The sequence below is a fragment of the Lepidothrix coronata genome, unplaced genomic scaffold, assembly GCF_001604755.1.
Source record: "Lepidothrix coronata isolate B3197 unplaced genomic scaffold, Lepidothrix_coronata-1.0 Scaffold174, whole genome shotgun sequence".
In the NCBI taxonomy this organism is placed as follows: domain Eukaryota; kingdom Metazoa; phylum Chordata; class Aves; order Passeriformes; family Pipridae; genus Lepidothrix; species Lepidothrix coronata.
Genome location: NW_016690354.1, coordinates 1,872,476 through 1,886,542, shown reverse-complemented (window position 1 = coordinate 1,886,542; position 14,067 = coordinate 1,872,476). Strand labels below are relative to the sequence as shown.

The following is a 14,067-nucleotide window of genomic DNA, read 5'->3' as shown; positions in this document are numbered from 1 at the left end:
CTTTATTTTCAAATTTCTTAATGAGCACAGCAATCTTATAGACACTTTAGAAATGCATGCTTTGAGAAGTCCAAAGGTATCAGAAAGAGAACATTCCTCATCTTCTTTCTATAAGCCTTGTCATACTCAAATAGGGAACACATGAAAAAAAAGTTTTTACCTGTTAGGCAGCATCTTCCCCTCTATATATTTCCCAATGACAGACCCTGATCTTTGCTTCCAGCTGGCTTTTGGAACACTTGCTTTGCGTTTCTGCAGAAATACAGAATACTTCTTACTAATTTACTCTTGTTCATTGTAGATAACTGCCCTCATTCCTAATGCTTAAATAGTGCAATGCATATGAAATAAAAAAATGTAAAAAAAATCCTATGGGTATAAATGCTTCAGAATCCTGACTGATAAAAAATCACAACAGGGAAACTCCAGATCCTGCAAGAATTCATCTGCTTTGTAAACTGAGTGGATGACAACAAAACAGTATAATGTCATGAAAAAAAGTCAACAGATATATTTTTTTACACCAGCAGCTCTTGTAGGACTAAGAACACAAACAACTGTAAACTAAATGACCTTAGTCTCCTTACACCAGGATTCTTCTGGAAATTCTTAGAGGCCCATTCTCTGTTGCTGTTTAAAAAGTTAATATGATCTGCTCTTACTCAGTACCAACAGGTATTCACATACTGATTCACGTACTCAGTTACTGTACTGTTGTATAAACGTTTCAGAATATTAGCTACCCTTGACTAAACAGATTAACACAATTTAGCTGTTAAATTTTTAGATTATTTCATCCTCTCATGATTGCATTCTTAGTTTCTTCTAAAGCACATTCATCTCTCTCTAGATAGCTCCAACTTTATAATTTTGAACATGTAGCTCTTAAAATTGTTCAGCAAATTTAAAAATCTTTTTTCAAGTGAGAATAAAAGATAACACAAATTGAAAATGGAGCAAGATTTAAGTAGCACAAAAGTCTATCTCTGGCACAGCCTTCTGATCCCCTTTTGAGGCTGTTCCAATATGTGTTTGCTCAACACTGGGTTTGAAAATAATGGTTACCTGTAAAAATATGTCACGTTCATCTCTGAGATGTTTGTTCATCTCTCTGTAAAGAAAACAAAAGAAACACTGAGGCCAAGTTTTAGAACTGCTGACCCTAGTGAGCAGCCACTATACAGCCTGAGTGAGCAGAAACAACCTCTGTTGTCAGATGTTTCTACCTATGTCCCCATTACTTGCAGCGGGCAAGATCATACCACATAGAGTGGCCTGTGGAAAACCCACTGCAAAATAAGAGCCTTCTCTCAAGCATGTGAAATTTTTAGGTAACTTTAAAATGGGGCCTCCCAAAGGAAATGCAGTCAATGAAGGCAGGTGCAATGTATAGCCCATGCAAACTGACTACTGAGCAAACAAAACCTAACATTGCTGCACGTTAATGAGAGGGCTACGGTTGTCTGAACATAGCTCCAAACTTTGAAGCCTATCAATAAAGAGAAAAAATGTTAGCTAACTTTATTTTGATAGCATTTTTCAAACAAGCATTTTGGGGAAAGAACATTTACTCTGGCTCAACTCCTACTGCTTCAGAAACAACAGAGCCTTTTAGCATGCTTTGTGTCCTGCAGCCAGGCTTCTACCACAGAACCAGCTTAGAACAGTTCACTGTTGTTCCATTTCACATATGACTTTTGGAAAGGAGATTGTCCTGCAATACTGAATTGCCAAAACAAAGCATATCTTTCAGGTGTACGGCCTTCTACCATATGCCAGAAAAGAGCATAAAAAAGTATTTTGTAACCATTTTTGCTATCTTTTGTGTCATTATCGTATGGCAAGTTGACCTTGACTGGCTGCCAGATATCCAGTCAGCCACTGTCTCACTCCCTTTACTCAATATGACAAGGGAAGAAAATAAGATGGAAAAGCTGGTGGGTCAAGGTAAGGACAAAAAGATTACTTAGCAACTACCCTTACAGACAAAACAGACTCAACTATAGGATGATGAGAAACAAAGCCAAAACTAAAATCACCTTCTCCCCAACCCCCTTTCTTCTCAGGCTCAACTTCACTCCTACACTCTCAGGTCTTCTACCTCCTTACCAATCCTGACTGGCACAGGGGCATGAGGAACAGTGGGGTTTGTGGTCAGTCCATACAGCTTCTCTCTGTGGCTCCTTCCTCCTCACACTGTTCTCTTGCTCCAGTGTGGGTTCCCTCACATGCGTTACAGTCCTTCACAAACTGCTCCATGGGGTGCAGTCCTTTACAAATGGACAGCTTCAGTGTGGATCACCTATGGCCCACAGTTCCTGGCAGAAAACCTGTTCCTTCATGGGCTTCTCTACACGGGCCAAGCTCCTGCCAGGAGCCTGCTCTTGTATGGGCTCTGTCAGGCTACCAGGGACTCTCTGCTCCAGTGCCTGGAGCACCTTCTACCACACTTTCTTCATTGACTTTGGTGTCTGAAGGGCTTTCTCACACATTTTTTTTCTCACTCCCCTCTCAAAAGTGCTTTGCTTCTCATTCCTACAGAGGCTTTCCCAGAAGCACCATCATGTTTCTGCTGTGCCCTGTGTTGTGTGTCAGCATGGGGCAGCCTCAACCTCTTCTCTCTGGCATAGAGACTGTCAGCACCCAGATACCTACACTCAGTACATATTCCAACATAATGTCATCCTTTAATATACCTCTTTAGAATGATGTAAGAAATTTTTGAATGTAAGGTCTGTGTTACCTTAAAAGATCCAGCTGCTTCAGAAGCCCTGACTTCTCTCTCTGTAAGGTTTCTGTCACTCGGTACACCTCCCTGTAATAAAAAGAAAAAATAAAAAGCTGTTCTAACCATGGTAAGAACACTGCTAAAATGCTTCCCCCTAGGAGTATCTACATTTGAGATTTCAGCTTTTCCAAACCTGTAGGTTATATTCTGCATGAATGGTTATTCACTTTAAAACAATTTATTCAATACAGGGCCTAAAGTACCACAGCAGTTTGAGTTAGCAGAGGAAGGAGTAGAGGTTCTTTTTTAAAAAGATATGGTTTTTTTTTACTTCTTCATCCAGAGAGCTTAATAAATGTTGATACTGGCATTTGGAGCATTCAGAGAAGATACACTGCTGAAATACTTCTCACTCGTGGCCACTAAAAAACAGGTAATATTTTATGCAAAATTAGAGCTTATCTTGCTGCTGGAACCATATGTCAGGCTCACACACATCTACAATCCCTACAATTTCTTTCCAACTCCTGACAGTTATGCAGCCTTTTTAACATTATTCACTTTGACATAATGCAGTTTGGTGTCTGGCCTTATATGGTTTTTTGCCTTTCAGTGAAGCCTCAAGTTCTTCCTGTGCACTGTCTGAACATTACACCTGCTTCAACAGCTCAGGTCTTACCAGACTGATACAGATGTTTAAAGCAACACTGCAGGTGCAGTTGAGCAGGGCTGAACTCTAATTCCATAAACCACTATTGAATCCAAAGTGCTTTGTAAATGCAGTAGTGTTATTCATCAGTCTGACCACTGGGCAGATTTCCTTTGTAGCTTTAAAATCATATCATTCCATAGTCTTTGCTCTGGATCTGAAAAGAGAAGCCTCAAAGAGGAAACAAACCACCTTGAGGAGGAATATTTCTACTGTCTACTTCCAAAACACACATCAAACATGCAAACCTAAAAACAGTGTGTTCTAAACATGGTGGCCATTCCTTAACAATAATTAATCAAAGTAGTTCATTATTTAAACCCTCAAGAAAAAAATAAATATGTAATAACTAAGTAGAATTTGGCATAGAGCTTAAGAGAAAAAGAATATGACATTTGAACATGTTCTGCTCTACCCTGAAATATGGCAAACAGCAAAAGCTCTGAGTTATACAGTTCATTGCTGAAATGTATAGAGTCTGGCTAGATATGTCTGGCATTCACATGCTCTCCATTGGTAGTGAGAGGGTTTTACAGATCCCTGAGCATTTATTTAAAATGGACTTCAGTGAACATTTCTGCCAATTACAGCTTCAGGGTAATATAACTTCTGCTTTGTGCAGAAGGCTGGAGGCAAGATAGGTAGGTTGATATGTCACTTAAAGGTCATTTCTATCCCTCAAAATACCAATTGTAAATATTTCTTTTTTTTTTTTTTTTTTTTTTAAATTCAGAGTCAGAATCTGAAATCCATAAATTTGAACTGGAACCTCCAAAATTGTTAGGCTTTGTGTGAATTGTGATAAGCTATGTTTTACCTTGCTGGCCAGGCTCCCTGGTTAGAAATTATGTACTAGTCATACTTTCGATGAAGAAAAAAGTAGATCCTAGGTGACTCATAGACAGAGTGCATTCTAAGAACCAAGTTTCAGATAGACTTAGCTTTGAGTAGGATGGAGCATCATGTGCCACAGCTGTAATATCTGTAAGGAATCCCACTGGTATTTCAAAGCTAAGACATTAAACTGATTTTTAATTTGAAATAACTTCAACAAATGGCAGGGGGAAGAACACCGACATTTTGAACACATAGAAAAAGATTCTGTAGAAGCCAGACATGCTGCAGAAAGCATGCTGAATTACTTGGGGGAAAATGGCTAGAACTGCATGGGGTGGTGGTTTCTGCTTATGACACAAGCTTAAATCACTGCATCGAATACCCTGAGAAAGAGGCTCACTGGAACACTAAGCAAATGCACTAGAACTACTGCAGCTGGAGACTTACATTTCCTTCTCCTCATGTAGTCTTGATGCCTCCTTCTGAAGCACCTCCAACTGTTGTTGAGCCAGGCTCAGTTCATGAGATGTTCTCTCCAGATCTTTCAACAGCTCCTGGTTAGTGAGCTTCAGCTTGGTGTTCTCTACTTTGGTTTCCTCTTTACCGCTGAGGAGTTCTGTACATTGATGCTCTAGCTGGGGTGGAAGAAAAGAGTGCAGAAAGTATTATAACTAACCAAGGCATTTTGGTTTTGAAGTTTTCAATTCAAATCTCAGAGGTTAGCTGAATAGGGAAGCTATTTCTATCAAAGCCAAAATATGAATAAGCACACACAGTGCTCTTCCATTGCTTTTTGTATGGACATAATTATGTTACACAAAAACAAAGCCATTCCACTCTATGACTGAATTTCATCCAGTTCAAAAATGCACCAGGACAAACCATAAGAAAAGGTGCTACAGATCAGCAGCACTTAGTTGATATTCACAAGTGCTGTTTTAGACCATTTCCCACAAAGGCAAGGCCTACACAGAGTCATTCAGAGGTCTGTCTAAAAAACTGAATTAGAGCTTTTTTATTCACTTTTATATTCACTCTCCAAAGTACATCAAAGGAAAGATACACCTTCCCTGTGAAACAGGTAACAGCAGATGACAGTGGTCTCTGGTACATAAAGAAGTTCTACCTGTTTCTCCCTGGCTAACTGAGCAAATTTAGATGGCAGAGCAAAAGTTCGTATTAGAGAAGACATTGCTGACCTAAAAATATAAAAGATTTATTTTATTTTATTTTATGTATGCTCTTTAAGGGATGTAAAATGTACTAGGAGCATTGCAATGATACCACCTCAATCTTCCAGACCTGGTCCAAACTTACTTCCATCTCCTCATACAAGATTCTGTGCCCTAGATGTTAGGTTGGACATCCCCTGTCCCCAGTGCCTCCTTCTGAGACATTCTGTCACACATCCCTTGAGGAACAAGAGATGAGAATACCTTGTGTATTATCTAAGCCATACAGTGCAAGCTGACAATTCAAGATCATGGCAGTCAGCAAAAAGGCCTGGACAAAGAATTTTGGCCAGTCAACATGGAATCAGACCCATATTCCAGTCATGTCAGGCAGGAGACCCTCATAAGGGAGAATCCCCCTGACTATGTCAGCAGAAACAACACTGAAGTCATCTGGTTTGGAAATTCCCTTTCACATTTTTGATAATAATGTCCAACACGGGAATAATTACATTGCATTAAAAAAAAAAAAAAAAGACTTATGAATGAAGTTTGGAAAAAAGCATATTACTCCCAAGAGGTTCTCTCATACAATCAAGCATGGAAGTTATAACGCAATCAAGCTACCATTACTGTCTGCAAGAACAGATTTAATTATCAAAGTATATTTTCATGCTAGAGGAAGAGGCAAAAGCGACAGCGATCTCTCGACAAGGCAAACCTTAGACAGCACACATGGATATCCAGGTGAATGAAAAGTAATACCAGAAAATGAGTAGGGACAAGGTACTGTAAAACCAGATCTGAATAAAGATGAATGTCACTTTAGAGAAGTTCATTAGAAATTAGAAAAACACACGAAGAAAACACTGCCAATAACTACACTGAGTAGCGCATTCAAATAAACAGGTTAAGTTGATAAACCAGAGGCAAAAACCCCCCAATCAAATACTGCATATCAGATTAACAATGGGCAAATCAACTGGTTGAATGACAAAAGTTTCAATTGTTATCAATCATCTGAATAAAATTATCCCGATCATCACATCATCAGAAATAGTGAATTCCAGTAGTCTAACACAGCTTCTGTTCCACAAAAATAAAATGGTATAGTTTAATTTTTATGGTAGTATGAAGATCCTGTCCTTCAAAAGCACCCTTGTTGTGATTCATGCAAATTCATAAGGGAGAGGGGAAATAATAAATAGTAGAAATTACAAATAAAATAAAAATCACAGTAATATTATTAATAATAAGCAATGCAGAGAATAGAAAAGCAAAATATAAAATCAGATTAAAAATCATACTAATAAAAATAGCACAGACATTGTTTTATGTCCTCTGAGATAGGCAATAGTAGACAATGGCAATGTAGACAATACTCATAGGATAAGACTTCCTGATACTGTTGCCTGTATTGCTTGATTATACCAGGCTTAAAATTGAGTGTAAGCCTTTGAATAGCTTGTGAGTTTTTGCCAAATTTAGAAAAAACATACTTTAAAAAAACACACAAAAAGGTTTTTACAGAATTACTGGTTGATAACTAAGTTTTAAACATAGCTTTAAAGCAAAAACAAACAAAGGAAAATATTAAAATATAATCATTACAGAAGTATAATAAGTAATTTTTTGTATTTTTGCAGTTAGCTTCAGACTAAAAATCCCCAATCTGTGTGCCCCCACAGATATCTTCCAAATATAGATTATTTCACTATAGTGCTGCAATGTGGTAAACAGCCTGCATAAAACCACATTTATTCTGATCCATGATTGTAACAAGCAAGGGTAATTAACATCAGGCAGTTGATTTCAATTATGAAACGGCCTTTTAGTTCGCTCCTATATCCTCATTAGCTAAACTTCATAGAATCACAGAATGGCCCAACACCCTGTCCAGCTGAATTTAAGAGCGTCAAATGTTGGGAAATCCACCACTTCCCTGGGGAGTTTATTCCAAAGGCTGATGGTTCTCATTGTGAAAAATTTTTATCATGTGTCCAATCAAAGTCTCCCAGGGAACCATCACCCATCTTTTCCATGTGATTCTTTGTAAAAAGGGAATGTCCACCGTTTTTGTAGCCCCCCTTTAAATACTGGAACACAGTATCCTCCAAGTCTTCTTTTCTCAAGACTGAACAAACCCAGTTCTCTCAGCTCTTCCCCACATGCCAGGCTTCACAGTCCTTTAATCAACTTTGTGACCCTTCCCTGGAACCTCTCCAGCCTGTCCACATCTATTTTGTATAGCTGGGACCAAAACTGAACATGGTATTACAGGTGTGATCTGACAAGCACTGAGTGGAGTGGAATAATTCCTGTTGGTTGATACAACCCAGCATCTTGGTAGCCTTTCTCTGCTGCAGCAGCACACTGTTCACTCATATTGAGCTTGTTGTCCACCTGGAGCCCTAGGTCCCTTTCCACGGCTCCCCAGCCAGGTAGATCCCAGCCTGTTCTGCACTCCTTCCTGGATTAAGTTTTCCCAGGTATTACACTTGTGTTTGTTGAAGTTAAGATTCCTGTTAGCCCATTCCTGCAGCCTATGCAGGTCTTCCTGAAGGTTGGCTCTCTCTTCCAAAGTGTCCCCTTCCCCATTCAGTTTGGTATTATCGGCAAAATTTGTCAGGGTACACTTTATGCCATAATCCAGATCACTTCAGAAAATATTAAGCAGCCTTGGGCCCAGTATCAATGCCTGCTGGACCCCCCTTGTACCAGGTTGCCAGTGTGAAAAAGAGCTATTTACCATCACCCCTCAATACCTCCTGTCAGCCAGTTCCCCATCCACCGCATGGAACACTTGTGGTGTTCCACTGGAACACTTGTCCAGACCATAACACATCAGTTTCTCCAGGAGAATGCTGTGGAAACCTTATCAAAAGCCTTGGAGAAATCCAGGTAGTGTCCATGGATTGCCCCACATCAACTAAGCAGGTTACTTTTTTGTAGAAGGCAAACAGGTTTTTCAAGTGTGACTTCCCCTTGGTAAATCCACACCGGCTTTTACCAATCACGTGCTTCATTTGACTTGTGACAGCCCCCCAGGATAGCCCTAACTTGCATAGTTAGAGTAAGCTAGAGGTTTGTCTCTCCTCTGATTCAAGTACAGTTCTACATTTCCCATCAGCTTCAGCAGTACCTGGATTCATTCCTCAGAAGAGGATCTAAATACCACATACAACTAGGAAACTGCCCTCAAACTTCTTTTTCCTCTTCCTTCCCTTTCCCTCTTCTGCTTCTCAGGATAGGTACTCCTAAGCACTGCTGCTAGGAAAAAATTTTATATGCATTTTATAATCATATGCTACAGAGGGAATTGGGTTTACAGCATTCCATTTCAGCCCTTTAAATCCCTTTCCCTATTGCTAGTTTTTCCTGCACTGACCTTTCAGACACTTTACAGGAAGTTCATGCATTAAGAAATACTCTGCTTCCCCAAGCAGGCCATGCATTTTAAGAAGTAAATGCATCAGGTTTTAATATGGGAATTTGGCAAGCTGTTACCATGCAAGAGAACCATGCATTGCTATAAAACTGTTATCACAGAGATATATCAGGAGCAGTTTGTTCAGGAGGGAGCATTTCAAGTTCATAGTGCTGAATTGTCCAAAACAAGTAAATGAGTGGTTGGTACAAGTTTGGAGCAAAGGTATACACTGGAAGAGACAAATCATTGCTCTCTGCTCTTGAGTTGTCTGGGTATTAAGCCAGTTCCTAGCACATTGAAGACAGTGAAATTCTGCTACATTTTAATAAAATTAACCTTCTACCTGGAGAGAATATCCAAAACATGTTTTTCATTATATCACATAAAAGGAAAATTACAAACAGAGGGTAACATTTTTCCTAAGCACATGACACAAAAGCAACAGAGGGTGACAGTTTGGCAGAATTACATCACACCAAGTTGGAGTTTTGGGACCTGAAATAGTACCTAAATAAAATCACATAGACAAATAGGAGTTATCTATTTTTTAACTCTGAAGGATATCAGTTAGTACCCTTTTCTGTTTTTGAACCAATTGTTCCAGTTCTTGTTCCTTTGACAGCAGCTTGCACTCCAGCTCCTTACTGTAGGACTGAAACCTCTCTGTGTCCTGAAAAATTCAAAGAGGAAATGGATTAACAGAACAGCACAATTGCATCAGCAGAAGGAGAAAAAGAATCAGGCATGAAAAGAATAGGCAAGCTTTCCACAGTGAAAACAACGAGATACGGGTAGAACTCAATTTAGGGATGGTATCACTCATGAATCAAGATTCTGAGCCTCTGTAAACTGGTGTAGCCCAGCAACTCCAAAGAACGCACCTGCTACAGAATGTGCTGACTGCACATGAGTAGGCATCCAGTCTACAAAAGGAGGCAAAGTCTTCTATCTTAGGCATGAGCCTTAGGAGCTTAGCCAATCTAAATCAATGAAGTCAGAATGTCTCCTCTCATTTCCAGCCACAAATACCCTTATGCTCCTACACATTAGTATTAATGTTCATCGATTGCAGCAGTGAGCTGCTTCTGAGAGCTAAACAAACTGAGAAAAAAAACAGCAATAGAGTGAATAGATTTCTGCACATTTGTTTTCCTGAACTAGACACTGCTGGCACAGAGAAGTGATGAGAATGCACCAATGGAAACAACTTGGACAAATGTATTATGGAGTCTTATGGAGTCATACTGTAACTCAGATACAAGATACCAGGTTTGACATGGGAAATACAGGACACAGTACAGCAGCTCAGGTTGAAGGTAAAAAGAAACAATACCTGCCATGTTTAAAATCCATCACTAACAACAACTTGTCACAGATGTTCCACTGGTATAAACAAGTGATTGGGGCTTCAAGATCTGCCTTTCACTTTGCAATTACATCAACGTCTCCATTATCTAAAAATCCCGCAATCACTAGGAACTCACAGTCGTATATGGAATTACTCCTTCAGACACTACCTAGCTGACACAAATTGTCAGATCTCCTCTGAGTAAAATCAGGTTCCAGCAGTACGCATCAGCTGAGAATCTGTGCTATTCCTCCACAGTAGGCTTCTACTCCCCAAGGTCCCCAGGAAAATGCTTCTAAACAAAAATAAAAATTCCCTCAGGACAGCAGTGGTTCTTACATGCATTTCCCCTTCAGCAGTACATGTAATGGGGTAATCAAATGCATAATAATTGGCTTCTTCTGTGGAAGAATATATATCCAAGCGAGAAAGACAGAGTAACTGCCCCTTTTGTATAACCTTCAGTCAGCAGGGTACTAAGTATTGTAAATAGCTACAATTTGTACTTATTTGCATCTTACCAATTTCTTTAAATGTATTCTTCAAGAGCTGCTCTTCATTCAAGCTATTATAATTTCCCCTTTATATGGCATCAATGCATCTCTCCAGGCTGTAAAGTCTTTGTAAGACTTTGCATTAGAGAAAGAATTTAACAGCCAGATCCCCCCAGATCCCAAATTAGTCATGCCAAGAAACAATACTTCTTGAGTGTCTGGCAACCCTTAGTGTGAATGCTGACTACACTGTAAATAGCTTGAGTGGGAAGCTTTAATGAAAAAGCCTGAAAGAAATGGCTTTACCTCAAATATACAACTAATTAGGAGATCCAACAATCACTGATTACAGAAAAGTCTTTGTTGTTTTAGGGGGTTCAATACCACTTCAGTTGTGGGGTATTAAGAGCATATAAACTATTTTTTTCCACAAAATTGCTGTCAGGCAAAGTTGCAAATACATTTTATCCTTCAGCTGATACACAAACTTTATATAAAAAGTTCATCTCACCCACTGCTAAAATCTGCTCTCAGCTAGGAATGCAAAAAACTTGAAAATTTGAATCAGGTTCATTAGTGTGTGAGGCAAGTAAAAAGAATGGTTCCTTAGACAGTTGATAAAAGCTAATAAAATACTTGATATATTTAGGGGAAAAAAGGAAGTTTTAGATATCATATCTGATTGCGAATGGAGAAAATAACCACTATTTTGGCAACATTTTGTGTGTTGCTGAAACTCTATATTGCTTTCATTTATATGGCTGATGCCAGGACAACAAAAAGGCATAAGCCAGTAGCTCATGATGGATTGTCCCATGCCACCCAGAGCAGCTGTGAAAAATGCAGCATTTCAGTACTCAAAACTTAACTGGACAAGTCTCTGAGCAACCTGATCTAGTTTGAAAGTTAGGAGTTCCACAGGCTCCTTCCCATCCATGATTCTAAAATTACTCTTTCCTGAAGCATAATGGAAGTTCTTGTTAGTTTCCTTGTTTTACAAGAAAAAGCAGGACAGAAAAATCCAAAGAAAAGACTACAAATACAGTAGAGGAGATTTAAAGAAGACTTTGCAAGAAAAGGGAATTAATTTTCAGGTGTTCTGGAGGCACCATGGCAGTGACAAAATGATCTGACCTATTTGCTATTTTTCAAATAGCTGTGGTGGTTTCAGAAGTTACTATCACTTGAATCATCTCTTGTTGCTCTTCAGTGAGATCCTACCTCCTCCTAGAAAGCAGAAACTATAGAATTCAACAGGTTTGGTGGTGCTCTGAACAACCTCAAAGAGCATTTTTTGTAATTGTGATCAGAAGTTGAAACTATAGCAACACCAGTGATACAATGTTTGTAATTTAAGTAATTTCCAAAAGAATGCCAGCTGCTACTGTATGCCAACCACTGAGTACAGGACATCAATGTTCCTCTCATCCAACAAGTCACTTGGTTTGAAGCTGCAGAGACTGGATCAGTACAAAAGTAACTGTGAGGGAAAAGATGTTTTTTCTCATTTTGTTGTGAAACGCATTTTGTGGGCTTTGACACCCAGAATGAGTATGAAACCACTGAAAGGGGAAGCAGAATCCATGCCCACAATGACAAAGAGACACTCACTTTCAACAGAAACTGCTCTTTCTCCTTTTTGATTTGCTGTTCCATTTCCTCATAGAGATGTTGAATTTCTTCAGCATAAGCAGCAATTTTCCTAACAAGAGATAAAAGTATAATGACTGGGTCTTAGTAGCATTACTTCAAGTCATGGCTCACATTACAAACTGAGCTCCACATTCTGCCTTAACACAGGACTCCAACAAATGTTCTAGTGTCAAGGAAATAGGAGTTTTTGTGCAGCAAAGTTCACAGATTAATTTTTTTTTCAAAAAAAAATTTTTTTTTCAAAGCTTCCACAGTTCAAAAGCTCATATAAAGCTACACATCTGATGTTTCCACACAAAGCACCTGTTTGTTATGCAGTTATAATGAGTACTAAATCTTACGTATAAGGAACAGACAATACTAAGAATATCAGAACCGAAGTTCACCAATTAAAATTATTTTCACTGTAACTTCCATTTATTTTTACTCTGGAACTGCATTATTCCCCACTCAAGAGCACTGAATGAGGTACTTCTATCATATGTAAGATATGTTAGCTAGAACAGAATTCTTGAAAGACCTTCTTGAAAGCTGCCTTACTGCCTCTCTGACAGCTTTGCTGAAACAAATTTGAAAAGCTCAGATGAGGAATAGAAATAAATACGCTGTGCACAAGTGTATGTGACTGTAGGAAAAAAGAAGTACCAACAAAGTTCACTTTTTTCCCAATAGAATTTTGCAATTAATATCACTGCAGTTTTATACATGAAGAACTACATTGAACAGAGGCTTTAGCTTGGGCAGAAAAAATTTAACTGTTGACAGGGAACAAGACATCTGCTTTGCCCTGCTACTGTTCTATTCTACTATATTATATTTTCATTAATCCAGAAACTGAAAAGCAAAAATCACTTTGTATCAAATTCAGGGGACATCCTAGAAAGATTATTAATGGAGATTCATAGGGTCTTTATATGACATTACTGTATATTCCCCCATATTCTTCCTGCCATAGATGTTACTTGAGCAATCTGTACATAATCTCCATGGGTATTCACATCAGTAAGAGCAAGACAAAATATATACAGTAGAAAGAAAAACCCCAACATTAATTTTGTAATCAGGGTATCTTTTTTTCTTTTTCCTCAATGCTCTACATTTTCTGTTTTCACTTATTGAAAGCCTGGTTCTCTTCTCAGTTAGAGCAAAGCAAATTGAAAAGACACTTCAAAAAATTTACCTAGGCTAAGAAGAGTGAGTAAAACCAGAAACAAGTCTTTCCTTTCCTCTTTCAAACAACAGAACACTTGACACTGCCAGCTTGCATTTTCAGTCACAGGAAAAAATTTGAGGGGAGACATTTTTTCAGGATTTGCAGCAGCAATAAACAAATGTCAAGCTATATGAATTTGAGGAAAACGATGGCTGTCACTTAGACCTTTTAAAACTCTAACCAGGTGAGAAAAGCAGCCCAGACAAGGACCTCTTCATCTGACTGCACCACTTCAAATAGAGAGTGCCAGAAAATCCAGAAGCCCTTTTTGCTGCCTGACTCCCCCTATAGTGTAAAGATGGGTTGTGTTCTGATCTTAAATTTTATTTTCTTCAAAATACGAAAATGCTTCATAAGGAATTAGCACTCATCAATGGAATAAAATTAACACAAATTCATAAAGAAATAAAAATTACTTAGAAAGGTATGGCAGAGATGCTAAGATCATATATCTACTGTATTTGTGCAGTATAATGTCACTTT

At 38.6% G+C, this 14,067-nt stretch overlaps 1 protein-coding gene across 3 annotated transcripts in view; it reads right to left on the bottom strand.

Moving 5' to 3' along the window:
* CRACR2A (calcium release activated channel regulator 2A) overlaps nucleotides 1-14,067 on the bottom strand; it is a 54,578-nt gene that overhangs the window by 17,212 nt on the left and 23,299 nt on the right. For all 3 annotated transcript variants that reach the window (XR_001877237.1, XM_017830104.1, XM_017830106.1), the window contains exons 6-11: nucleotides 12,330-12,420; nucleotides 9,451-9,546; nucleotides 4,722-4,909; nucleotides 2,744-2,815; nucleotides 1,066-1,111; nucleotides 161-252 (exon numbers count right to left, since the gene is read on the bottom strand). Coding sequence is in view for 2 of the 3 variants with exons in the window: in XM_017830104.1 (XP_017685593.1) it covers nucleotides 161-252; nucleotides 1,066-1,111; nucleotides 2,744-2,815; nucleotides 4,722-4,909; nucleotides 9,451-9,546; nucleotides 12,330-12,420 (585 nt within the window). In the remaining variant the exon portion in view is untranslated. The remainder of the gene's footprint in view (nucleotides 1-160; nucleotides 253-1,065; nucleotides 1,112-2,743; nucleotides 2,816-4,721; nucleotides 4,910-9,450; nucleotides 9,547-12,329; nucleotides 12,421-14,067) is intronic.